This window comes from Hydra vulgaris, chromosome 13 (assembly GCF_038396675.1).
Source record: "Hydra vulgaris chromosome 13, alternate assembly HydraT2T_AEP".
NCBI lineage: Eukaryota > Metazoa > Cnidaria > Hydrozoa > Anthoathecata > Hydridae > Hydra > Hydra vulgaris.
In genome coordinates, this window is record NC_088932.1 from 13,065,445 (window position 1) to 13,092,745 (window position 27,301).

A 27,301-nucleotide genomic window follows, 5' to 3' on the forward strand; every position below is an offset into this window, starting at 1 on the left:
TTGTATAAGGCTCGTGAGAGTACTTGTTGCAACTTTATCTTTGCTTCCCCCTATAAATTATAGAGCAATAGAACGTTGCAAACCTATAACTTAGTTATCGGTTTAATCGTTTTAAAAACAAAAAGTCGTTTTAAAAAACGCTTTACGAATTTTTTTTAAACTTTTATCTTTATTTGCATCCCAATGAGTAATTGTGACAAATTGGTTAGTTTTTTTTTTTAAGTTGAATGTGATGGATTACTTTAAATTATGATATATACGCGATATTTAATTGAAAATTATCCTACTACTATGACTGTTCGATGAGAAATTACGTATTTTTATTCCGTTCTCCACAATCAACTCAATTTATTTTATTAAACATGAGATTCATTTCCTTTTCGAAAATTAAATCTCTTACTGTTGAACTTTTTGCCACATGAATTAAACAGGTTAGCTTCCCATTTTAAGATGGCTTTTAGCAATTTGACTAAGTGGAGCATCTTATTCAATGTTGATTGCTAAATCTAGATTGTCTCATACTATTAAATCTAGTTTATTTGTTGGCTTATCAGCAGCCATTTTTTATTTTCATAAATATTTTATAAATAGCCATTGTATTTGTTTTTGACCTTTTTAGCAACCTCTTAAACTATTTTTGACACTTCCTGTAGGAGTTCTTTTTGCCACTGCTGTTTTTTCCTCACTACTGTGAAATAGTTATTTCAATACAGCGAGTTGAAACATTGTGAACATTACATAGTAAAACTGTCATAATAAGATTAAAATAGTTATTTACAAGAAATTTTTCTAAAAGAATTAATTTTAGAAGGACTTTATAAACTCTCTTTATAAGAAATAAACGTAAGAGAGTCTTGCCTTGTAAAAATCTTTTAATTTGAATTTTAAAAAACAATTTTCTAAAGTTATTTATGGAATGTATGCTTTAACAAAATCAACTTCGTTACTAGTCTTAAACTTTTTAAATCTTTTTTTAAGATTTTTTAAAAATTATATTAGAGTTTTTGAAATTTTTTTGCTGTAAAATAAAAAAAATGTTAAAAATGATTTATAATTGTTTTTCTTCAAATTTTTAAATAATTATTTTAAAATAAATGTTGTAATTTAATATTAGTAAAAAAAGGTAATTATTTTACAAAAAAGACGAGCTGACGTAGCAAAGGATTGTGTGTGAGCAGACTGTGCTGTTAAACAGACAGTACTCCTGCAAGATATATTAAACAACTGAAAAAAGGTAGAAATTTTTACCTTAGGGTAGAATATGTGATATACCTTTAGAAAGGTGCATCTTCTAACGTAGAAAATTACACCTAAACCTTACTAAGGTAGAAAATTATACCTTTGAAGTGTAAGTGTTTAAATTGTATGAAAAATCATTATTTTTAATAATAATGTATAATTTTATGCCTCAAAAGGTATAAAACTATACCTTACAATATATATATATCACATATACTACAATAGTATATCACATATACTACCCTAAAGTAGAAACTCCTACATTCTTTTTTTAGTGTGTACTTAACACAAAAATTTTGTTGAAAAAGCAACAAAAAGAAACAAAAACCGCTAATACAACTGAAATAATTCTTTAAACGTTTTTAACAAAACTTGTCAAAAATAAACAAATCGCCTAAATTAAAAAAAAATATATTAAAAAATTCCTAAGAATGAAAGTAATAGAATTTGATTTTAAAACACTTTTTGTTGCTTTTAGATTCTGTTAACAAGAGCATAAAATCTTCATGCACATTTTACAAATGAGATTCTCTTGATAAGAAAAAAAAAAAGATTTCACTCAGTTAAAAAAAACATTTATATGAAACTTCAAATTTTAAATTTAAAAAAGAAGTGAGTTTTATGGCTTAAAAATAAAAACCAAAGTAATATATATATATATATATATATATATATATATATATATATATATATATATATATATATATATATATATATATATATATATATATATATATATATATATATAATATATATATATATATATATATATATAACATATATATATATATATATATATATATATATATATTAATATATATTTTATATATATATAAATATATCTTTTGTATATATATAAATATATAAATATATATATATATATATATATATATATATATATATATATATATATATATATATATATATATATATATATATATATATATATATATATATATATATATATATATAACTATATCGTTAAATATACATCAATATATATCATTGTGTATGTTGATGTTGAATTGACAAAGTGATTTTTAATTAATTGCATATCATAAATAAAAAAATATTATCAACAAAACGATTAGATAGATTTTTAAACAGCAAAGCAAATATAAAAGTATATCACAGCATAGCAAAGCGAACGTTTACTATTTTTTGTTAGCGTTCAATTTCCTTAAAAGATCTGTAACAGCTATAACAGCATGGGCACCTGCTTTTATCTTTCGCCTTGCATTAAACTCTCGTAATTTATCTTGAGCTTTTTCCATATGAATTATGTTTGCACCTTTTCCCTAAAAATAAACGCAAATTAAGTCAAAAACCTTCGTGCATACTGGTAAATCAAACATTATAACGTAAAAAAAAGTCAATTCATCAAAGATCTTAGCTGCAGTTTTCAAGGATTGCAATCATTATAGTTGCATTAAAGAAAAAACAGTGAAATCAGAGTTGATAATGTCGTCCGGCAGCAAAGCAACTTTCTGCCGAAAGGCCAACTTATTCTGGAGACGGAAGCCGTTGTCGGTGGCCTCAGAATAAATATTTTTGGGCAAAACGTTCAATCTACCGCCTTTCTATTGGCGGCCGCCGCCAGAGTTTTGTTTTGCAGACCAATGCCAAAAAGGAGGCAAAAGCTTCAAATGAAATTTTGGGGGCAAAGGGATACCGTTTCCGTGGCTTCTGCATCCCAGCTGGCTGCGGCCACCAAATTGAAGGCAGAAATATTTTCCTCCCGCATGCGGACGAAATTAAAAATTATTATAAGTTAACCTGCAATTTAAATATTAATTAAGAACAAATGTTAAAGAATTAACATCAAAGTTACGTTTTTATATGATTTATGTTAAAGTATATGAAATATACGAATATGGAAAAATTTTAATTTTTTTTTTTAAACTGAGTAAGTAAGTTGGTAGTTCATTATTTAAAACCTTTTTCATCCAATTTCCCATGCAATTGGTAATAAAATAATTTCGACAAAAAAAATTAAATGTACAGGGTAACAAGAAAGTTCTGGCACTCATTTTTATTAGTTTATTAGACTTAAGAAAATGTATTATTTGTCAATATTTTTGTTTCCATTTCATTCCTATGTCAATTCTTAATCGTATTCAAGCATTTTTTTAATTTAAATCTATTTTATTTTTAGTATGAAAGTCACAAAAGGCTATCGAGTTTCTATAGAGCATTTGTTCTTTAGTGGATGTACTGGAGCAGAGATAGCAAAAAAGACTTTCCTCGAAGAACTGTCTATAACAAATTGAAACGTTTAAAGGAGACAGGCAGCACCCAAGACAAGCCTAGAAGTGGATAACCACTGACATCAAGTAGCAAAATTATTATCAAAAAAGTGTGTGATAGAATTTGTTGAAATCCAAGGAGGTCGATGAGAAAAATGGCAAATGATTTGCAAATAGGTCATGAATCCCTGCGAAAAATATGCAAGGATAAGCTAAAACTTATCCCATACAAGATCCAAAAAGCTCATCTTCTCACAGACAATATGAAGAAAGTAAAAATGGAAAGATGCAAGCTTTTTCTTCGGCCACTCAGGAATTGTTTTCACTGATAAATGTTTATTCAATGTTGAAGCTTTCTTAAACCATCAAAATAATCGGATATTGTCCAGAAGTATCAGTGATGCAAACATGAAGGGTAGAATTGCTTCTAGGACATCCGCAATCCGTTATGGTTTTTGGGGGAATAACTTTGGATGGCAAAACTCCGTTAGTTTTTTGTGGATTCTGGAGTTAAAATTAACAGTCAAAACTATTTAAATGATGTCCTTATAAAAGAAGTACTTCCATGGTCCTAATCACACTTTGGTACAAAGCACTGGACATTTCAACAGGATTCAGCTCCTGCCTACAAGGCAAAAATTGTTCAAGGGTAGTCAAAAACAATTTTCCGGATTTTATCAACGCCCAAGAGTGGCCTCACTACTCGCCATAGTTCAACCCGTTGGATTATTCCGTGCGGTCAGTTTTTAAGACCAAGACATGTTCTATCCCTCATAGAAATTTGGACTCTTTGTGCCGAGCACTTGAGAAGGAATGGAATAATCTTTCTCCAGAATACCTGCGCGCCGCAGTCAATGATTTCCCCAAGAGACTTAGGGCCTATATCAAAGCTAAAGGCGGTTATTTCAAAATCTAAAGTTGTAATGTGATTGTTAGTTGTTAGAATAAAGTTTATTTTTATACTTATTCGCCTTTTTTAAATTTAGTTGTTTTTAGTTGGCAATTTTACTATCTGCCAGAACTTTCTGGTCACCCTGTAATAAATTTATCAAAGGTAAATATTAGAATAGAATCTTTTATTTTCAAATTTAATGGAATCTACTCAATAATAAACTTGTCATCCCAAAGTGCTTGCACTTCTTCACCTAACATATTGAAGGACATTATGATTGTGCTCTCAATCTTTTTGATATCCTGGTTGGGGCTTAAAAAAGGGAAAAAGTTTTCCAAAATAGTGCATTTTACGTGCAGTTTTCACAATATAAATGAAATTTGTTTTACATATTTTTATTTTATGTATAATTACTTCATCATAAACTGATTTTGGATTTGTTTTGGGAGGTCTAAGTTTTGTGTGCCAAATTAAAGTGAAAATTGACAAATTAAAATAAAAATGTCTTCAAAAGCTTTGAATCTAATACCTTAATTAATAATTGTTATATTGATAAAAAATGAGCTTCGAGGAAACAAAGTGTATAAAGTAAATGGTCAATCATTCTGGATCAAATATTTATCAAAAATAATCCAGCAGCAGAAAAGGTTTGTTCATGCTCAATACTTGTTGGTGGAATAGTCTCAAGTGCATTGAACAAAAGTTCAATATTGGCAGTTCTCTTTCCAGTAGCTTCATAGACCAATATTTTTTGGAAATGGCTTGAATTCGTCATTTTATTTGTGGCGTTGCTTTTAGAACATGCTGAAAAGCTTCCTCAAGTTTATCTTTAAGTAAAAGTGGATTTTTGCAAAGATTTTCTGAGCCACATACTTTTTGAATAAGTTCTAAATCATTGTATTGGAAAAACAAAAACAGTAAATTTTTGCAGTCTTTTAAAGTACAGATTTCAAAGACATTTTTAAAAATTCATGTTCTTTAATGTTTGATAAACATTTGCTCCGCTTTCTCTCTTCAAAACGTCTCAAAATTGCATTCTTTACTGCAATGCAAAGATTTGAACTTTGTTGTTTCAGTCTGCTCACAAGAAACTTTAAATTCCCTTAGTAGTATGAAGAGTTGTATCCTGTCAGCATTCTGTTGCCAATTTGATTGGTTTAAGAACAGCAACAATCTTGTATAAAATGTTTACTTCATCGCTACAAATTAAATATGGAGAGATGTCTTTCAAAACTTTTCTGATTGAATCTTTAACTTTAATAAACTGTTGAATCATTGAAAGTAGACTGTTCCATCTTTTCTGCAGTCAAGGATAAGCAAAACCTTATTTCTATGCTGTTTCTTGAGAAATTTTCAAAATAAGTTGACAATTTTTGTGACTTTTATGATGACAAATCACAAATGCACTTTCACTTTTAGGATGGAAATGTTTTTTTTGCAGAGTTTTGCAAAATCAAACTTTTTGGTTGTTTGTCTATTTAAGATATATTTACCTAGAGAAATTGAAATATTTAAGGCTAGTTGTAAGTTTATTATATATGTTAATTATTTAATTATGTAGGGAAAACTGGAAATGACTTGTTTTATGTGTGTTACACACCATATGTCTAGATCAAAATTTAAAGTGCCTGATAAACAGAAACAAGCCTACATATCTCTGTTGCCCCTTTCTTGTGAAAAAATTCAAAGACTTATTGAAGCTAAGTAATTTCTGAACAAAATAAGACATTTGATCTTATTGCTAACTATATTGAAAAGTTAAAATTATACTGAAAAATATATTTGATACTTTTAAAAGTATAAATAAGCATTTATTTTTATTAAAGTTTTGTTCTCAATCGAGGTGTTTGTCTGGCTTTTACACACTCCATACAAAGTGATGGATTACAGTCAGTATAATAAATAAATGGGGTTGGAAAAGAGATAAAGTTGCAATAGTAATTTTTATAAAATTAAAAAAAAATTTCACAAGTTTATGGATTTTATTGAAATTTTTTAATAAGAGGAAGGAGGGGGGGGGGGGGATTTGGGTAGGGGATCACATACTCTAAGTAAGTTGTGGTTGTATGTTGTGGTATGTTGCCATCTACATTTAACTAAAAAATTGCCCTAAAAGGTTAAAAGTTAGTAAAGTTTATGAGTTGATGTATTTACAAAGGAAAAATCACAGATGTCCAAAATGAGTGTCTTGTTTTCAAATGAACACTGTCAAAAATATTTTTTGTTTTTAGCAAAAAAACTGAGTTAAATCACTAGTTTAAGAAAATCTGAATAAAAGTTTTTTTTATCTCTATATTCTTACAATATACAATTACACAACTAGAATGTTATTTGAATGAGCTTTTTTTTTTACTTTTAGCCCAAATTAACTGTTTTGCATTTTGCTCAGAAAGGCTATTACGTTTACTTTCAATTACTTCTTCTCCCACAGAGTTAACTCTTTCTGATGAACGATGAAAGTGCAACTTTGGATAGTAAAGGTAAAATGTTATGTTTGTTCTTTCAGTAGAGAACAGGACAATCTGAAAGTCCTAATGTTTTTTCTTCGGTATATGCAGTAATTTCAAACTTTAATCTAAAGTTCTTCTATCTGGTAGGGTAGAATTTTTAGAAACATGTTCAAACATTTTATTTAAAATTCCATTTGTTACAGTTGAGAAATTCATTCCCTTGAGTTGAATTTCATTAGGAATCATAGAAATATTTAAAATGTGCTTTTTTTCAGATACTTTGAAGGTGGTTCATTACCAAAAAAAAATTTTTTCGGAAAAATAAACTTAATTGATTTTATTTGCAAACAAACTATTATTTACATTATATAATCATAAAAAAATATAAAAGTTTGTTCAATTTAATATTTTGTGAAAATTTGTTATTTTTTTGATTTTTATTTTGCAATTTAGTAAATCAGTCATATAAATGAACAACAAGATAAAAAACTGATTTGCTTAACCTCTAGAGAATACTATTAGGAACATTTATTGAAATTTTTAAGTAGATTAATGAGTTTTTAGCTGAGTTATTATGTTTGAAATGAAGAAAAAAGAAGAAAAATTCAAAATGTCATAAAAACCATTTAAAAAATAAACTATCTATAAAAAGCTACGTATTCCATTCTAGTTGAAAGGTAGTCAACTAAACTAACATCAATTGAGCTACATTCTGGACAACAGAAAGAGTCATTAAAAATAACTTTAGGAGTTTAAAGTTTATTATTATTCTCGTTATAATAGTAAAAACTTGATTGTAACTAAAGTGTTGCTAAAGACTCATTTGTTTATATATATAACTAAAAATTTAAAATCACAAAAATAGAAAACAAATGTAAAACTTTTTTAAAAAAACTAAAATTTAAAAATATTTTCTAATAAATAAGATTTTTTTTTTTAATTTTATTTTAATATTCACTTTTTTTGGTGATGTAACACCCTTACGGAAATATTCCATGGGTATTCCATGGAAAACCCATGGAATTCCATGAGTAAACCATGGTTTTCCCATGGAAAAACGGAAACCCATAGAATTTCCATGGGTGAATTTCCATGAAAATTGAAATCCCATAGAATTTCAATAAAATAATATAGTTTATAAGATTATCAGTTTTTATATGCATTTAATATTTTTTTAAATAGTTTAAAAGCTGTCTAAAAAAAATGATGAATTAAGTTTGAATTAACCAGAAAAGATATAAACGTAATCTTGGGATTCAACTTGTAAGGATGTTCCAAGAACAACTTAGTTGGAGAAGGAAAACTGTGAAAATGTTTTAAAAATATCAGAAAGGGAAGTTAATTAATGCACAAGATTTTACTTCACAGTTAAATATAAGCATATAAAAGCAATGTTTATAAATAATACACTATTATTTATTATAACACAATTATTTTTATTTGTTTATATTTAATTAATGTGAAGTGCTTGTTGTTAGTAAAAATAAATTAATTTATGCACACTCTTTAATATTTATTATGTTTTTACATTACTATACTTAATAAATTACATATTTATTATATTTGTTATATTTTATATGTATTATATTTGTTATATTAATAAATTACATATTGTTATATTTGTTATGTTTTAATAGTAAAAAAAAATATTAATTTTTGAATTTAATAGTATGTGCATAAGCTTTCATTTTAACTTTATCATTTTATTTAAATTACTGCATTATCAGCAGGTAAGTTTGACTGGCAATATAAATAATGTTGTACATCATGCAGAAGTAAGTTTTTATTTAAAATTACAATTTATAAGTAATACTATATTTGTTGCTGCCTTGTTCTATATATGTTACTAACATGCAGGTAACATTTATATATGTGCATAAATCATTTTATTTTAACTTTATCATTTCATTTAAATTACTGCATTATCAGTAGGCAGGTTTGACTGGCAACATAAATTTTTAATTTATTTACTTAGCCGTACATTAACAAGTTCCATGTTTTATAATATATACATAAAGATGGCAAGGACAGGAAGAAAACAGGTTTTTAAATGATGTTGTACATTATGCAGATAGCTCAGATGAAGAAGTAAGTTTTTTTTAATTAAAAAAATAAATAAGACATACAATATTTGTTGTTGCCTTGTTCTATATAAATGTACTAAAATGCAGGTAACATATATATATGTATTAGTTTGAATAAATCTTTTTATTTTAATTTTATCATTTTATTCAAGTTACATTATAGGCAGGAATGTTTGACTGGAAATATAAACAATGTTGTACATCATGCAGATAGTTTGGGCAAAAAAGAGGTAATAATCTTATAATTGTTATTTATAAATGATGATATATTTATTGCTACTTTTTTTTATATAAATGTTATCCAACATTTGGCAACATTTACAAATGTGTATAATGCGTAATTATAAAGTAAGCTATAATAGATAATAACTATTAGTAAAATGAATTAGTAAATAAAGAACATTAGTTAGCATGTATATAATAGTTGTATGATGTATTATCTAGATTGATGAAATGGACAATGAGACTAAATGTGATGAAAACAATAATGAGTATCAAAATGTGAATGGTACTTTGTTTCATGTCTACCTGGTTCTACAGATACAGTTGGCGGTGCAGCAATTGCACTTATAAATAAGCTTGATGTTTTTTTGGATTGAATATGATGTACTGATAATTCTTTTTAATTTATTGAAAGTTGAAGTTATTAATTATCAAATTTATATATACTGATTACTATTAATTATCAAATTTATATATACTAATTTCTATATATACTTTTTTTATCAAATAGTTAATATAAAATAATAAACATGTAAACTGTTATATTTTCTGTAAAAGGTGTTTTCTTAATCTATTTCAATTGTTTATCCCTATGTATTTTATTTATTTTCAGTATGTTATACATATGCTTGCATTAAATATTGTGAGGAAGCCAAGTTTTAATGTTTTAGGTGCAATATAGCTATTATTTTTCAAAGAATTGTTGGATTCAACAAGATTTAAAGTTTATTTTGTTTATTTATTTTATTTCGCGAAAGGAATCCCATAGATTAAAAGAACTCAATAATATTTGCAAGTTGCATGATAAAACTTATTTTTATGGTTTAATATGACAATTCAAATAACATTAGATCAAAAAAACTTGAAAACAAAACATGCTATTTTACCATGAAAAATTCATGACTTTTCCTTGGAAAGGTGTTCCTAATATGTATGGAAATTCCATAGTTTTTCCATGAATGGTAAATCATGGAATTTCCATGGGTATTTGGGACACGTTTTCATGGAAAACTCATGGATTTTCCATGGAAAACTCATGGGTTTATCATGGTTAACTCATGGGTTTTTCATGAGAACGTGTTCCAAATACCTATGGTTTTTCCATGGGTTTTCCATGAAAATTTTCTGTAAGGGCACCTTAAGTAAGATTCCAGAGTTTGCATCTCTGCCAAGGTAAAGATTGCTGATTTAAATTTAGGGTCTAAGAAGGTAGTGATAGGAAACATCTTCATTAAATTCAAACCTAATTTCCAATTGTGTAGTAAGATCATCAACAAATTTACATATTTCTCTTTTATCCATTGAGCAAAGGCAATTTTTCAAAGTTGTAATGCACAGATAAACTAATCTAATGCTCACACTTTTTTCCGCACTTAGAATAGTAGTACCTTCAGATACTGCAATTAAAATAGGAGTGACAATTGTAAATAATTGCACTTGCATTTCAGTTAGACAAGTTGGTGGCAATTTCATACAGTTTTTAATCTTAATTATAGAAATAATAGTTTTTAAGATATGCTTGTATGTTACACATAATTATGTACTAATATATTTGTATTTTATGATGTCTATATTATTATATTATTATAATATATATGTCATAAACATACATATAAGCTACATACATACATACATACATACATACATACATACATACATACATACATACATACATACATACATACATACATACATACATATATGTTACACCGTATACATTCCACACTCAAATCACTAAAATAAATTTGATTTAAAAGAAAACTCAACAGTTACCTGTACCCACGGGTGAGCCAATGCCTCTTTTGCAGTTAACCTTTTTTTTGGATCAAGTACAAGTAACATTTTTACCAAGTCCTAAAAAAAACTTTTACTAAGGTTATAAATGTAAAAAACTACAACCTAATGCATGGTTGGTTACATGTACATATTTCTAGAAACTTGTACCAAAATAAATTGTATTTTAATAAATTTTGTATTTCAATATTGTGAAGTGCTATCAGTATTTGTAAAATATTTATTATTTGAATTTTCTTAAAAAACACTTTTAAGAAATGGAATCAAAATTAGAAGTACAAAAAATTATCCAGAACATCAAGCTGTTTCTTGAAGTCTTGAAGAAAGAAAGAAATGCGTCAAGAGGTCTAAGAGACACAGAGAAAAGTTGAAAGCTGATTCTTAAAAAGCAGCTTATTCTGCAAAATATTTTGCAAAAGCAAAACAAAGAGTTGTAAAAGAGTAAAGCCGCTCTAAAAAAAAACTTATAAATCAATCAGAAAGACTGAGCTCATCTTTTAAAAAAAACCTGTATTCTTTCAAATAGTTTTGTTTGTTAAGAAAATCTACCTCCAGCATGTTCAAAACTGCATGAACTTTCTGAAAGTGATGTTTTAACAGTTATAAACTTTTATAATGAAGATGAAATTTCAAAAACATCACCCAGAAAAAAAGGTTTCATTCAAATTCAATCGCCTGACAGAAAAACAAACAATATTCCAATACATCTTTGATTTTATGCTTTAAAAGAAACTTTAGAGTTATTCAAGGAAAAGAATCAGCACATCAAAATTGGACTCAACAAACTTTTTGACCAGGCAATGTGAAATTAGTAACAAAATTTCTGCATAATGGTGGTGTTCATCAATGATATAACTTATCCATATCATTGATGCATGATAAATTTGTTAAACGCACATTTCTAAAGAAAAATCAATCAACAATGTTCAAAACGCTAAGTGTTTCTATCAAAATGAACCGCAAGTGGATCAATTTGGTCAAAACCAAACTTCAATCATGACCCTTGCAGTTATGGATGTTGAGTTAAAAACATTTGCTATAGTTTCTGATTCAACTGTTCATACAAAGCCTTCATTTAATTCGTACACCAACAAAATTCTTCACTTTATTCCTAATCGAAGTACAAATGTTCAGTGACAATGCCATTTCTCAGTTTAAAAACAAAAGCATTATGGCTGCAATGATTGTGTTAGAAATACATATCAAGAAAAAATTCTTTTGGCATTTCTTGGCAGCAATGCATGGTAAAGGAGTGATTGACAAAAATGGAGCTACTGTATAACAAACTGCAATGCTGGGAATCAAATCTAGTCAATGTGAGATCAAATCAGCAGCAGAATTTGTGTTAGCATTACAAGTCAATGAACTCATAGTTCTTTTCTGTAAAAAAAAATTCAGTATGAAAACTTTGTAGTTTTTGGTCTTTTTTATGATCGTCTGATCTGTGTTGCACCACAAAACTAATGTTATGTACTGAACCCTGTACAATGTATATATATATTGACTTCAGTACATACATTGATTGAGGGTTTGGTTTGGGGCAGCAATCATTTTTTTCATTATTCTTCTTTTTTTTACATATTTGAAAAATTAAAGCACACATCTAAAAACTTACAGGGAAATATTTCTATACGTTTTTATGTGGTTATAGTTATTAAAGTTTTGTGAATTTTCAATAACAAAGTTAGGGTATTTTTAGTCATAGATTTTTTAGTCAGAGCTTAAGTTTTTTTTAATGTAATTTTATGACAGCCTATTATTTTTATAATTCTGTATAAAATTGTAAAAAAATATTATTTTTAATGTAAAAGGATGATGACATAGTTTAAGTTGTCATGAGTGTTAGCTTCTTTAAAAAATATCTGGGTTTTTTTGTAGTTTTTAATAATTGCTGTCTTAAAAATTATTTAAGGTGTAGGTTTAAAAAATTATTTACAGTGTTACCATTTATTAAAAAATTCTGTTATGATTTTCATTTATTAAAATCATAACACCAATTGAGACATTTAATTTAATTTAAAAACATTACAAGTTTTGTCCAGATTATAAAAGCGTTGTCAATGCATCTAAAATATAATTTCTCTATAATTTACTTATTTGTTAAAAAAATGCTGAGGTTAGATTTTATAAAAAAGCTACTTTTTTTCTAAAAACCAGAAATTAATAATATTTAAAAGAAAAGATGCTGACTCAATTGTAAATTCAGTTTCAAATCATTTATCTATCAAATCTTTATATTTTTTATCCAAAACTTCAAGACTTCTATCCCGAGATCAGGCAAAAAACTGATGTAGAACTTAATGATATCAAATGTCGTTGAATGTCTACATCGTGGTCTACAACTTCGTTAGTTAAAATGATGGAGCAACCCCACTGAGCACAAGACGTGAAAAATACGTTTAAAAAATATGAACACTTTTTAAAACGTCTAAAACACGTCTTGTTTTAGACGTTTTAAAGCATTATTTTTATTTATGTAATGACATAATAAACAGAGCGTACTTGGTTGAATTAACGACGTTAACACCGTACTTAGTTTATTATGTTAATTTAACATAATTAACAAAGTATATTATGACGTACTAATGTATGTATTTTGAGGTAATCGAATAAATGAACTTTCAGACAAGAAGAATTAATAAATTGATATCAATTTTAAATAATTTTAACAGCCGTGATTCTTAACGATAATTTTATTACAGTGTATAACTATTAACTCAAAATAAAAAACAACAGCAAAAAACTATAGATAGAAACGTTATTATTGTATTAAATATTTGATTTTATATTTTATTTTGGTATTGATATTTTATATAGATTAATATTACACTGTTAAATATTTGATGCGCAAAGAATATTTTAAAAATTATACTAATTTGTGTTTACTTAATAAGCGTTAGCGTTTGTTTAGAAATTAATTTACGTAACGTATGAATGAACTACAAAAATAGAAAACAAAACAAAAATATATCATTTTCTAATTTAATTCAATTCTAAATCACTCAAAGTTTTATAAAGCTAAAAAAGATTTAAAAGTTTTAAAATTTCTAAAGTTGCAACTTAAAGAAACTGTTTTTAATTCAAACGTTTAAAATCATAACCCTTTCAAGATGTAAAATTTACTTTGATAAAGAAACAAATCTTAAAAACAATTTTTTTTTTTAATTTTGTCGCTGAAAAACATCATTGTTTTTTTAGTTCAAACTAATAGAGTTGAACAGACATTTTATTAAAAATTTTAAGATTTTCTTTTAATTTAAACAAAAAGGGATGAACATAAATTGTATAAAAAATAAAAAGATTAACATAATTTTTCCTAAGAATAACTAAAACTCATTTAAAATGGAAAACTAATTAAAATTTTACATGATAATCCACTCTATCTTATTTAGAATAACAAAAAAAGATCATAGCAGATGTTGAAAGTATCTTGACGCACAAACAAACAAATTAATTACTTTATAATCGAGTTTCTACGGGTTTCGTTGGCCAAAAAAAAAAAGGTTAAAATAGCGTCGGTTTTAGCTATTTCGGCGAATAATTTGTTGTCAAAAGACATTGCGTTACAGTACGGTAAGAAAAATATGCATCAATTTATTATTAATATTATTTTTTTTAATTCGTTCAATTTACATATCACGTCGGAAAAAACGGAGTCAAACATTAGTAGTTTAGGGTTATTATTTGAAGTTTAGAGTTAACTTTGAAATTAGAAACCATATAATAATTATAAAATAAAGTTTAAAATCACTTTTTATTATTTATATTTAGAAATTGTCTAATAGCGAACCGCTCTAAGTCTAAAAATAGAATTTTTTTCAAAAACGTAAAGCATTTTGGGATTGATATTCGGACAAACATTACACAGAAACAAAAGAATTTCTTAAAAACTCTAGTGGTTGTGGGATCGATATTCGGACAAACAAACAATTTGATGTCACCAAAACGGTACGCTAATTATACCGAAATATGGCTACGCCTTTAACATTAGGAAACCTATAAGAAAATTTTGTTATTAGGTAAAAATGAACTCTGCCTTTTTTCCATCGTTTAGTGCTATAACTTTTTTTCCATTGGTAATGTTCCTATAAAATACATACACAAAACAAAAAATTACAAAAGGAAAATGCAAGAAAAAAACGACTAAAAATAGTTAGCGTTATATAAAATAAGAAACTATTTTGAAGATACGGTAGTGGTGTAGCGGTAAAGCGCTCGCTTCATAAGCGGAAGGTTCGGAGTTCGATCCCCACCATGTCCCTGGTAGAACCGCGCTTAACTTGTTTCTCCGCGCAGCGGCCTTGTTTGTCAAGGTTCGTGTTTCGGAGTTATAGAGTTGAGAGAGGGTTATAACCACTATTAAGTAGCCTCCTCATCTGTAGTGGCTTTATCGGCCTTGAGGAGGTGAATAACAAAAAAAAAAAGAAAAAAAAAAAAAAGATCTATATTTTGACTAGATTTATTTGAACAAAGAAATAATAACTTTTTTATGGTATAGTTGTAAAGACTCAACAATACTGACAGATTAATCTGAATGCCTAGCGTTGGACAAAATAGTAATATTAAGGATAGGCCCATTTGGTGAGTCTCTATGACTAATTACACTAGGTGATATGATTGAGAACTTGACTTCTTTTAGAGGACTTTTTTGTTATATTTTAAATATGCATCATAAATTAATAAATAAAATTTAACAAGAACAGCAAGATTGAAACAATAAGAAAACTATTTTTTTCCTAATACTAATATCATATTATATATATCTAATATAACTATTGCAATATTAAATAGATAATAAAATACTTTAGCGTTAATTGATACATCATCCCACCACGGTGTAACAAATTCATAATCACATTTGAGTATTTTTTGAAACATAGCCTGGTCACCACGTTCATCAAAAAATGGTTCAAAGCCACATAACCTTAAATTTAGAAAATGTATTTTTCATTAAAAACAATTTTTTTGACTGTTATATTAATTTTTTATGTATTATATTATTTAAAAACTTATGTGTTATACAGGATAAAAAATTTTCCTTAGAAATATAAAAATGAATGTATTTGTTATCAATTTTTATCCTGCAAAAGTATAAAAACAGAAATATTAAAATCCTAAACTTCAACTTTTAACATAACTTAAAATTTTTAACAGGAGATAGTAATTTCTATAAGCATTCGGTAGTGTATTTTTTAGATAGTTCTAAAAAATACGCTACAATGATACAATTTTGCTTCTTTAAAAATCAGATTGACATTAAAAACGTATTAAAGATCAGATTGACATAAGAAGTAAATTAAAGACCAGATTGACGAAAGAAGTAAATTAAAGACCAGATTGACATAAGGAGTGAATTAAAGACCAGATTAACATAGGATTTTTTTATCTTCAGTATTTTTATTAATAATTGATTAATCATATTAAAAGTATTATTTTAGTAATAATATTAATTTATTAATCACAAGGTTATAAGTCAGTAGACTTACAGCCATATGAAAAATAAATTGAGATAATGTATTTACATATGTATGTATGTATGTATGTATGTATGTATGTATGTATGTATGTATGTATGTATGTATGTATGTATGTATGTATGTATGTATGTATGTATGTATGTATGTATGTATGTATGTATGTATGTATGTATGTATGTATGTATGTATGTATGATGCGTGTATGTAGAAATGAAAAAGCAGGTGAGGCTCAATACCAATGGTAAAAAGAATTTATTTTAATTTAATTAACTTACATAATATATGTAATAACACCTATAGCCCACATATCAACAGCTGAATTGTATTCCTTGCCCAACAAAACCTCTGGTGCTGTAATAAATAATGCATAATTAAAATTTAAAAACTGTGTTTCAGTAAAAAAAAATTTGAAAAATCAAAAATAAACTTTGTTATTAAAACCTATACATTTAAATATATAAACTGATTTCCATTCTATGAAAATCATCTTAAAGTCTTAGACCTCATACTTCATTGTGATGCCAAACTTATGAAATAGATTACCAAAGGGCCAAATATTCTTTAGAGCATTGAGCATCAACAACAACAACAACAACAACAACAACAACAATGACAGCAACAATGACAGCAGCAATAACAACAAAGCATCAAATAATGAGTCCAAGCAAACTTTCCGCGCAATGAAATCATGATCTTTGCATTTTTCAATGGCAATGCCATTAATTGCTTAGTCAAGTCTCACTTTAAAGGGAGTTGACCAAGCAAAACAAATGAACAACTTTTTAAAGCATTATGGGAGTAGAGATCAAATCGTTGGTGTGCAACTGCAAGCAATATAGGTGGAGTTAATAGAACAGCCTGTATTCTTACATTTTCAATGTTGTGGAAAATGTAAAGGAGACAAATTAAAGTACATAAAACTCACTATAAAACCATTCTTATTAGACTAATGTTCAAAGAAGGGTTCTTTATGTCAATCTAAAAGGAAGTGGCATATAACCAGTTAAAAGTTAACAAAGTGAAAAATTTAAATTGAACTAAAAGATGATCTAAAAATTATTCTTCACAAGGGATTTGGGATTCAGTTGATTATTTTTATTTCTGTATCTAGTTCCTGGATACTGAGTGATCTATTACTAACTCATCCTCATATGCATTTACACTTTTTTTAAAGACATCATGGTTTTTGTGTTTTTTGGTATATGAATGCGAGCATATGTTAATTGATTAACTTAAGTTGTTGTTACATTCAGCATATTTGGAAGTAAAGAGATGTCTTCACACAATTGCAGTGGAAGCAAAGAGACAAACCTGTAAACTTTAATTTGCTATGTTTCATGACTCTTTGAAATTTTTATGGTTCCTATTTGTTTTTAAATCTGTCCTGACAGCCTATGTCCTGAGAAAAGCCAACAAAAACTCCTCAACTCTGTGAGTTATCCTTGAGGGTCAGAAAGTCTAAAATCTAAAATAAAACTACAAATGCTGAAAGCTCTGGTTATTGTTTCATGTGTCTAATACCTTTAAAAACCATTCTTAATGTTTAACCAGAATATTCAGGCGTACCGCAAACAGTTAAAAGTAAAATTATAAATTTTTTTTACCACAATAGCCAGGTGTTCCACAAACAGTTTGCATAGTACTGCTTGTTGTCGTTAGCATTTTAGAAAGTCCAAAATCTGCAAGTTTTAAAGGTGAATTTTCATCTTTGTTTGCATATAAAAGATTTTCAGGCTGAAAAAAAAGATTTAAAAACTTAAGAATATTATGTTTTTTTATCTTTTATTTTTATATGGAGTAACCTTTCTGAGGTCGAGGAGGCTACTAGAATCAATGAGATTATAATATACTTAATAACAATATACTTAAATAAAAAAATTAATTAATGAACAACATGTATAAAAAATCCTTATTGAAAAAAACCCCACCTTTAGATCACGATGAACAATATCATTTTCATGAAGATACTAGAATAAAGATAATACATTTATTTATATATTTACATACATTTATTATTTCTATTAATATTGTTTTGTATAAAATATTAGGAATTCAAACATCTCTGTATTAAATCAAAATAAAACATCTAAAATTATTATTTTATAAATGACTGTTTTTTTAATGCTCTAAGGAGTGAAAACCTCTTTTAAATGAAGAAAAAAAATGAATTATTTCTCCTTAATTAAAAATTTATTTTACTTTTATTATTATTCAATTAGAAATCTTACTCCAACAGCCTCGCAGAGTTGTTTAACACAGAGTGCAGCATCTCTCTCACTATAGAAACCTTTTTCAACAATTCTAAAAAAAAATTATGTTTGTTTTATTGCTGTAATTTTTAAATGAGCTTGTTTTTAACAATCTTAATTAAAAATTTAAAACTAAAATAGAGATGCACAGATCGCAGATGAAATGATCACAAATCACAGATGTAAATGATCACAGATCAAAATAAATGCTTGTTTTCATAATATTAGAATCAAACAATCTTGAACTTTTTGAAGGAAATTTTTTTTTATATTTCTCTGTCCATTAGAATTAGATTATTGCAGGCAAATGCAAACATACACCGAGTGTTAAATCAAGAGAACCAATGTAGCAATTAAAAAAACAGTAACTGAAGCTGAAATAAAGTTTTAATAATATGATCATCCCCATTTTAAATGAATGATTCTGATATCTACTATTGCATCATCTACCGTGCATTCTATCTCAGTAAAAATTTAATAATAAAAAACAAACCTATCAAAAAGTTCACCACCTGTAACCAATTCAAGAATGAGAAACAGATGTGTCTGAGATTCAAATATCTCTTTTAGTTTGATCTGTTATAATAAACATATTTAAATTTATAAATATCTTCTGCACACATACACCCATGCATGTACGCATACATAGATACAAACATACTAACATACATACATACATACATACATACATACATACATACATACATACATACATACATACATACATACATACATACATACATACATACATACATACTAACTAACTACAGTCTAGTGTTGACAGCTTGATATGTTTTGCAACAACACAAGCACAATTTAAATGGATTCACAGATTCATGTATACATATGTGTACATACAAAAAAACAAACAACAAATTCAGAAAAATATGCTTACAATATTTGGATGACAGAGTCGCAACAAAATTCCAATCTCAGTTCTTATTATTTTCTTATCAATCTTAAAACAAGAGAAAATTCTTCAATTTAACAACAAAAATGCATATTTGTAGACAGGTACTTTTACATCTTTTGTGTTACAAAATAGAAGAGGTAAAAGATATAACATAGAAATTTAAAGAAAACTATTTAATTTATCTGCCTAATTAAAACTCAAAAATAATAATTAAACATACATTTTTTTTCATCTGCTTCATAGCATATTGAAAATTTGTTCCTTTTTGTGTAACAATTTTAACAACTGATGTTGCACCCCTAAATAAAATCAAAATGCATTGTTATTAGCTATTTAGATAAAAGATAAAAGTATGTGATATATAACAAATAATAAGAAATATGTAATATATATATAACATGTGATATATAAAAAATAAAAACTTGTAGTAAAAAAATGTACTATAAAAATATACATGGTTTATACAGTAACTTTATATGGTACGGTTTATAAGTTATGGTACAGTTTATACAAGCAAGGAGTCTCAGAACACTCATTTCATATTAAACAAGGATTTTATTACTAACCAAGAAAGTACATGGCAGGCTATAATCTCAAGACACCTTCCCTTTGCATCCATAAAAAGTCTAAGGATCAAACTCTCTGTTCACTATTTGTTTTTATAGCTAACATGAACAAGAAAATTGAAACAAGGAAACTGAAGCAAGAAGACTTCTTATATAATATCATGATATAAATATCAAATCTTACTATTGCAATAGTATAATTAAATGAAAAGCAAAAAGAATCAACTTGACCCAAGACCAAAAAAATACATGCTGCCATTTTTGAGAGATTTTAAGTTTTTATTTCTAAGATTTTATAAACTGCGTTTTCCAGAAGTTTTTTTTAACTGGAATTTTTAAATAAAATAATTTTTAAAAAAAATTTAAATAAGGGGGTGCTAAGTTTTATATAGCCATATATTTTAAGTGCCAAAAAATATTTTATGACAAAACTTAAAATATAAACAGCTGATTTATAAAAAAAATATATAAAAACATATAAAAAGATTATGAGTTTGTCTAAGGTAAAGTAGTTTTAAAAAATATAAAAATTTTTGAACCATTGATTTTGAACATTAATTCTTATCTAACTTGAATTTGTAAAAGCAATGAGACACACATACTCATATTTTAAAGATAAAGGTTACTACTATCAGAAAAGATCTGGAGTCTTCTTTTTTAAACAATTATCATCAAGTTAAAATGATAGAAAAAATGAAAAATGCATATGACAACTACTTTATTTCTAAGATTTCGTGCAATTTGCTGCTAAGAAAAGATACTAGAAGTAGTAAACTTAATCTTTCTAAGTTCACCTAAAAAGAAACTAAAAAAAATTTGTTAAAAAAAATAGCTGATCCTAGCTGATATATAGCCATTCAAAATCTCTTAGCCTAAATTACTTCATAGAATTTAAAAATGACAATTAAAGAATGATAAAAACTTATTGACCTATTTATGCTAGTAAATGAAATGTGTTCCTTCAGAAAACTGGATTTTTTTAATTCTGTTGTAAAAGTAGGTAATTAATGGGGGGTTCTCTAAATATTGCCATGATTAAGTAACCCATTACCATTAGATTTTCAAGCAAAGAACCAGAAATGCACAGAGCTCAATAAAGTGATCATACTAAAAATAGCTCAAAATGTAGAGGAGAATTAAAACAATAATAACGATAATAATATGATAAAAATTCAAAGAACTTAAAAAAAAATAGAAAAATGTCTACCATCATGGCAATAATGGTGGCAGTTTTGATTGACCTAACGATGCTAAGGTTTTAAAACCTTTAGATATAATATTCTCAAATTGAGTATGTGGAATGTATATAAATCTTGAGACACTTTAATAAGTTTAAAGATACTTTAACGAGTTAAAGACACTTGATTTTTATCAGGTAGTTTAAAAAAATTCTTGAAACATGCTAGAAGAGGGCAGTAAATCATTGTTCGTTTTTTCAGTAAAAATGAACCATTGTTGGTTGCTCCCCTTAAACTGGTCTCAAAAACGATCCATGAGGCACTGATGTCCAACACTTATTTCGACCAATGCTGGTTTTTATATATTGTCTTTTTATGCTTTTCCAATCATTAACCTTGGAAGCCATAATTTGGTCTTACTTTTTGAATCCATTTTCTTTTTTCTTTTTTTAAGTTTGATCCCCACTCTTTGTCTGTTTTATTAGATATTGAAAACCATAAAATTATGCATTTTTAAATTTTTTATTTAATTTCAACTTTTATTTATTTCAAATGGAATATTTTTGATCACATGACCTAGACAATAAGTTTTTATGAAAAGTCTTTTAATTCGTAATTGATAATTGGACACCTATAAACAAAAAGGACTAAGCACCATCTATATGGTTTTGAGAAAATGGTTTTTGTTCTGTTTATTACAATATACTGGATACAGCATTTCCCATTTTTTCTTGATCTCTTCCTGCTTATTGACAACACTATAGTTAAAGCAGGTTTTTGTTACTATATAAATTTTACAATTCTCTACAAGGGATAATAACTCAATTTATTTTATCTCAATTATTCTCAATTTAAATTTATCAAGATTTAAAATAGTAGCATTTATTTTGAAATAGTGGAATTGTATTGCTTAGCTCTACATATCTGTTCAAAAAATTTAAACAAAAAATTTTGCTATAAATTAAACTTTTTTAGGCAACTATATGCTTTACAAATGTTTATAATTCTGTTATTAATCATATAAACTATATTGAAATTAGGAAGAAAGTTTTAGAACACTAACTTTATTTTCCTATTGCAAAAATTTTAATAATTGGATAATCAGATTACAATTATACATTTTGCTTAAAAGTTATAAATAAATTTGGAAAACTCATAACTTATTAAATTAGATTAATTATGCATTATTTATTAACATAAATTGATTAAGATGAAGTAAGTTTTCATAGTAACAGTTTTGTTGCCAACACTAAGTAGTTAAAGCATTTAAGTTATACAATAATGAATAAATTAACAGTGAAAATTACTTTTTCTTGATATTGCTCTACATATGTTTATAGATGTTGAAAAGAAAAGAAATTTGTTTAATATTTAAAAGTACTTTAGTTTTTTAATTCATTTTGTAAAAATAAAAACAGATAAATTATGTTAGTATAGTCACCTACTAAAGGTAACTATTTTACCAAATCAAAATTTTTTATTATTAATGTTTAGATGCAGTTGGCTGTAAAATGAGGGGTTTTTTTATTGCACATAAAAATTTAACTTTGTAAGGCATTTATATATGTAAAGCAAATAATTAAAAGAGATTTACTTTTACAATGTGGATATTTATTTATACTTGTTTAATAAACTTATATATTTTACATGTTACTGTTTTTTAATCTGAAGTTAGTTTACAGTTTTATGCAGCCTGCATTCAGGTTTGATAAGATAACTTTTAGAGGGTTGCCAAGCTTGTGACACTTTAGTAATAACTTAGAATGTAATAATGCGACCTTTTATATTATTTATATGTATGTAACAGGGAATATTTTACAATATAATTTAATTTTTGATATCTTATTATTTATGTTAAATGATAAGAAATTTTATATTTTCTGTGATCAGTTTAGTTTTCAAAACATTAATTTTTTTAGAAAAATTAATAAATACTTTTGTAAAAAAATTAAAAAACAATAAAATATGAAAGTTTGTACTAAAGCATTTTGTAATATAACTGACATAAAACAAAAGTTTTGCCTGTTTTTAGTATTTTTAAAACTTTATACAAGAGCCTGGATGACAATGTTTTGTAAACCAGCTGAAAATATACTTTTTAATTAAGTAGATGGTACCAAGTGCAAATCTAATTCAGCTTCAATTAATTCTTGCATAGTTTAATCCTTGCACAACAAGTGCAAGGCTTTACAACATAAACAGAGAAGAGTGAATGGAAATGTTAAGTTATTTAAAAGAATGATCCCCTAATAGACGGACTAGCTATACATCTGACATTGAGCAAAAAATGGTCTGTTCAAGCAGTATGTAAAACATTGATAAAAACCTGACAACAGCATGTTGAAATTAAAGCTGAAAAGCTCCAAAATACAAAAATGGATGAATAAGAAGAAAGTTAGCCTGGAAGTTATCTACGCCATCAGTAAAAAGCAAAAACTATTTAAAAAATTTTCTTACAAGCCAAGATAATTTAAAAGTTTTGTGTGAAAGAATTTTTGACAAAAACTCTGCCATTAATGGTACAATACCAATTCAACCATATATGATGTGTTTATAATCATCATGAATAATAACATAGTAAAAAAATAAAGAAAGCAAAAATACATTTTACATTTACATTTTTTTTTTCGCTAAAAAATGAAGTGATTCTGAAGCTATTAAATGAAAAAAATCTAGGGACTCATTATTTCTGTAATGTGAATAATTTGCCATATGTTACATATGCAATATTCCTCACATATTCCTTATGCAATAGCAACAAAGTACAGCAAGTAATGGGACTTGTGAACAATATACTCAAGTAGTTGGAATAGCAAAAATAATAAAATGTAAAGCAAGTAGCCAGACTTGAAAAAAAGTCAGCTGGACTGATTTGGATGGTCTTGATCACACAGGCGATTTGGCATGGAATGAACCAAAAGTGACTGGCAATTACCTCTATTATATCTTTTATTGACTATGATTAATAAGTTTTAATAGATTTTAGTTTCATTTTATAAATTCATTATTTTAATGAACAAGAAGCCAAAAAAGAAGTATTAGATCTAAAGCATCTTTAAATAACAACATTTTATTTTTTGTTAATAATATTTTATCATCTGATTTAATTTTTTTTTTTTTTTTTTATCATCTAACTGACAGATGTTTATTGACATGAAAAATCATCTTACAAGCTTTCTTAAAATAATTTTACTTTAAAGGTTTTTTATCTTGTTTTTGTTTCCTACCATGACCACCATTAACCCTAATATGACCATTTATATATGCTTACTTTTGAATGACTTATAAATGACCTTGATCAATAGTTTTACAACCTTTTGTTAAAATGTTGAACAATGGTTTAGATTTACAAACATTTTAATCTTGACTTAATTTTTGCTTCTTGTTTATGTTTATAAATTATAACTTTTATTTAATTATAAAAATGATTTCATATTAAATTTCAAAGTTGTTGTTTTAATTAGACTTTTTTTGGCTATCTTTAGTACTATATAAAGAATCTAATGAATGAATGAGTTTATAAATTATAACTTTCAAAAAATGATTATAGACAAACCAATTTGAAGCTGTTTGTTTTGGTTTATTGCAACTTTTAAAACTTTTTACTCATGTCTACACAAATTATTGTTAGTAAGTTTATAAAAAATCACTTTTTAGTCTGTATATAAATGTAGTATATACAATGCTCTTTACAATGTATATACAATGAGTCTTTTTTATTTTGCTTATTTGTTTGTTTATATATGGTATATTGCCATTTGTCGCATTTACACTATCTTCAGCTGGTAAGTTTATAAATAAAAAATGATTATTGTTTAGTTTCAAAAATAGAATTCAGAGTTTTAATCATTTAATAAAAGCCAATATACAAACTAATTACAACTTTTATCTAAGAAAATTTTTTATTTCTTTGAATTAGAGGAGGATGGGGTGAAACACTCCTGACCCTGAGAAAACAAATACTCTAATGCATTTTTTATTGTTGTAAAATCTTTTTTACATTAATTTCACTCATTTTAAACAACTTTATTTTTCGAATTTTTTGAATCTTTTTTTTTTCTAGCTGGAGAGGGACCCTTAACCCCATGCCAATGTATAAAACATGTATGTGATGTAAAGTAGTGAAATATAATTTTCATATTTTATATTAAATTTACTAATTCTGCATACATAATCTGATTACGGAAAGGTTTTTTTGGCCAAATTTATTTATATTAATTTATTAATATGTATAAACATAGATATTTTTTAAATACAAGGAAAGTTTCACTTTAATTTTAAATAATAATTTTTTCTATATTAATACACATTTTTTTAATATTATTGATATCAAAATCTTTTTTGTACTTACTGCATTATGTTTCTATTGAAAAAATACTTTGCCATTTTTTTTTATCTATTCAATCATATTCAAAAACCTTTTTTCTTACTACCTACCAAATTTTATTAATTAAAAAGCTCACTCAGACACCTTACTAGCTCACCCAAAATAGGTACAGATTGTTGACTTTAGCAATACTATATACCAAAGTGGAGAAAGGGTGAATATTTGTAATTTTTACTTACCTAACTCCAAGTATCTTAAATATATTTGATGTTAGTTAAGTAGAATATATAAAAATATACAAATAAAAATTTAATACAAAAATTAGTATCTGTTTGGAAAAGTATAATTTTTTAATGTTATTGAGGATGTTATAGACTTTAAGGGCTTTTAATACACCCTTTTTTAAATATTTTCTGTTCTTCTTTTGATACCAAGATATATGCATTTTGATAAAAATTGACAAATTTATGACATTTTAAGTGGAGAAAAAATCGAAATTTGGGTCAAATCCATATATCAAAAATATGGTACTTAAAACATCATAACGTTTTGGTGATTTGTTTAATTTCAATAACTTTTTCACTATTAAAATAATGTATTGAAGCTTTTTCTAATGTTATATAACAATCTAGCATTTATTCATTTTAAAAATTTCAGTTAATACAAGTATAAAAACATTATATATGCATATATAAATATATATATATATATATATATATATATATATAATATATATATATATATATATATATATATATATAAATATATATATATATATATATATATATATATATACATATATATATGTATATATATATATATATATGTATATATATATATATATATATATATATATAAATATATATATATATATTTATATATATATATATAAATATATATATATATATATACATATATATATATATATATATATATATATATATATATATATATATATATATATATATATATATATATATATATATATAATAATAATAATAATAATAATAATAATATAAATCAATCAAATTTATTGACAGGCTCAAGGCCCAATATAATAAATATACAACGGGTAAAATAAAGTGGATTAGAATAAAACAAAGTCTAATATATATATATAGTCTAGTCTAAGCCTAATATATATGAATATATATATATATATATATATATATATATATATATATATATATATATATATATATATATATATATATATATATATATATATATATATATATATATATATATATATATTTGCCATGCAAGAAAAAAATATTTAAATGGTAATCTACTAACCTGCCTAACTCTTTTCCAATGTCATAAAAATTTTCCACATTTTCTGTTCGAGATTCAGGAAAAAAATTAGACATTTTTCGGGTTTCAATAGCTGAGTAATAAAAGATGAATTAACTAGATCGCATAAAGTATAATATTTTGTTTTGCATTATTTGTTTATTATTTATGAGAAATCTGAAATTTAGACCGGTCTGCATATCACTTTCTATTTAGAAATGGCATAAAATATTAAATATATCCGAATAGGACATTTTGCCGATATTACCAATCCGGATTAAACGGGTTGGTTATTTTTTATATGCCAAGCTAAAAAAAAATTCGAGTTTTTTCTCCATTTTTTATTCGATTGTGTAGCTTGTGTTATTTGC

At 25.9% G+C, this 27,301-nt stretch overlaps 1 protein-coding gene across 1 annotated transcript; it reads right to left on the minus strand.

Moving 5' to 3' along the window:
* Positions 1-2,326: 2,326 nt before the first annotated feature.
* LOC100213537 (calcium/calmodulin-dependent protein kinase type IV) lies at positions 2,327-27,170 on the minus strand. Its single transcript, XM_065816699.1, has 11 exons — positions 26,934-27,170; positions 19,787-19,865; positions 19,549-19,611; positions 19,147-19,229; positions 18,633-18,705; positions 18,333-18,371; positions 18,009-18,138; positions 16,680-16,755; positions 15,731-15,851; positions 10,907-10,987; positions 2,327-2,537 (listed from the first exon to the last, which is right to left on the minus strand). The coding sequence occupies exons 1-11, from the start codon at positions 27,005-27,007 to the stop codon at positions 2,394-2,396; spliced, it is 963 nt and encodes a 320-aa protein (XP_065672771.1). The 5' UTR covers positions 27,008-27,170; the 3' UTR covers positions 2,327-2,393.
* Positions 27,171-27,301: the final 131 nt, after the last annotated feature.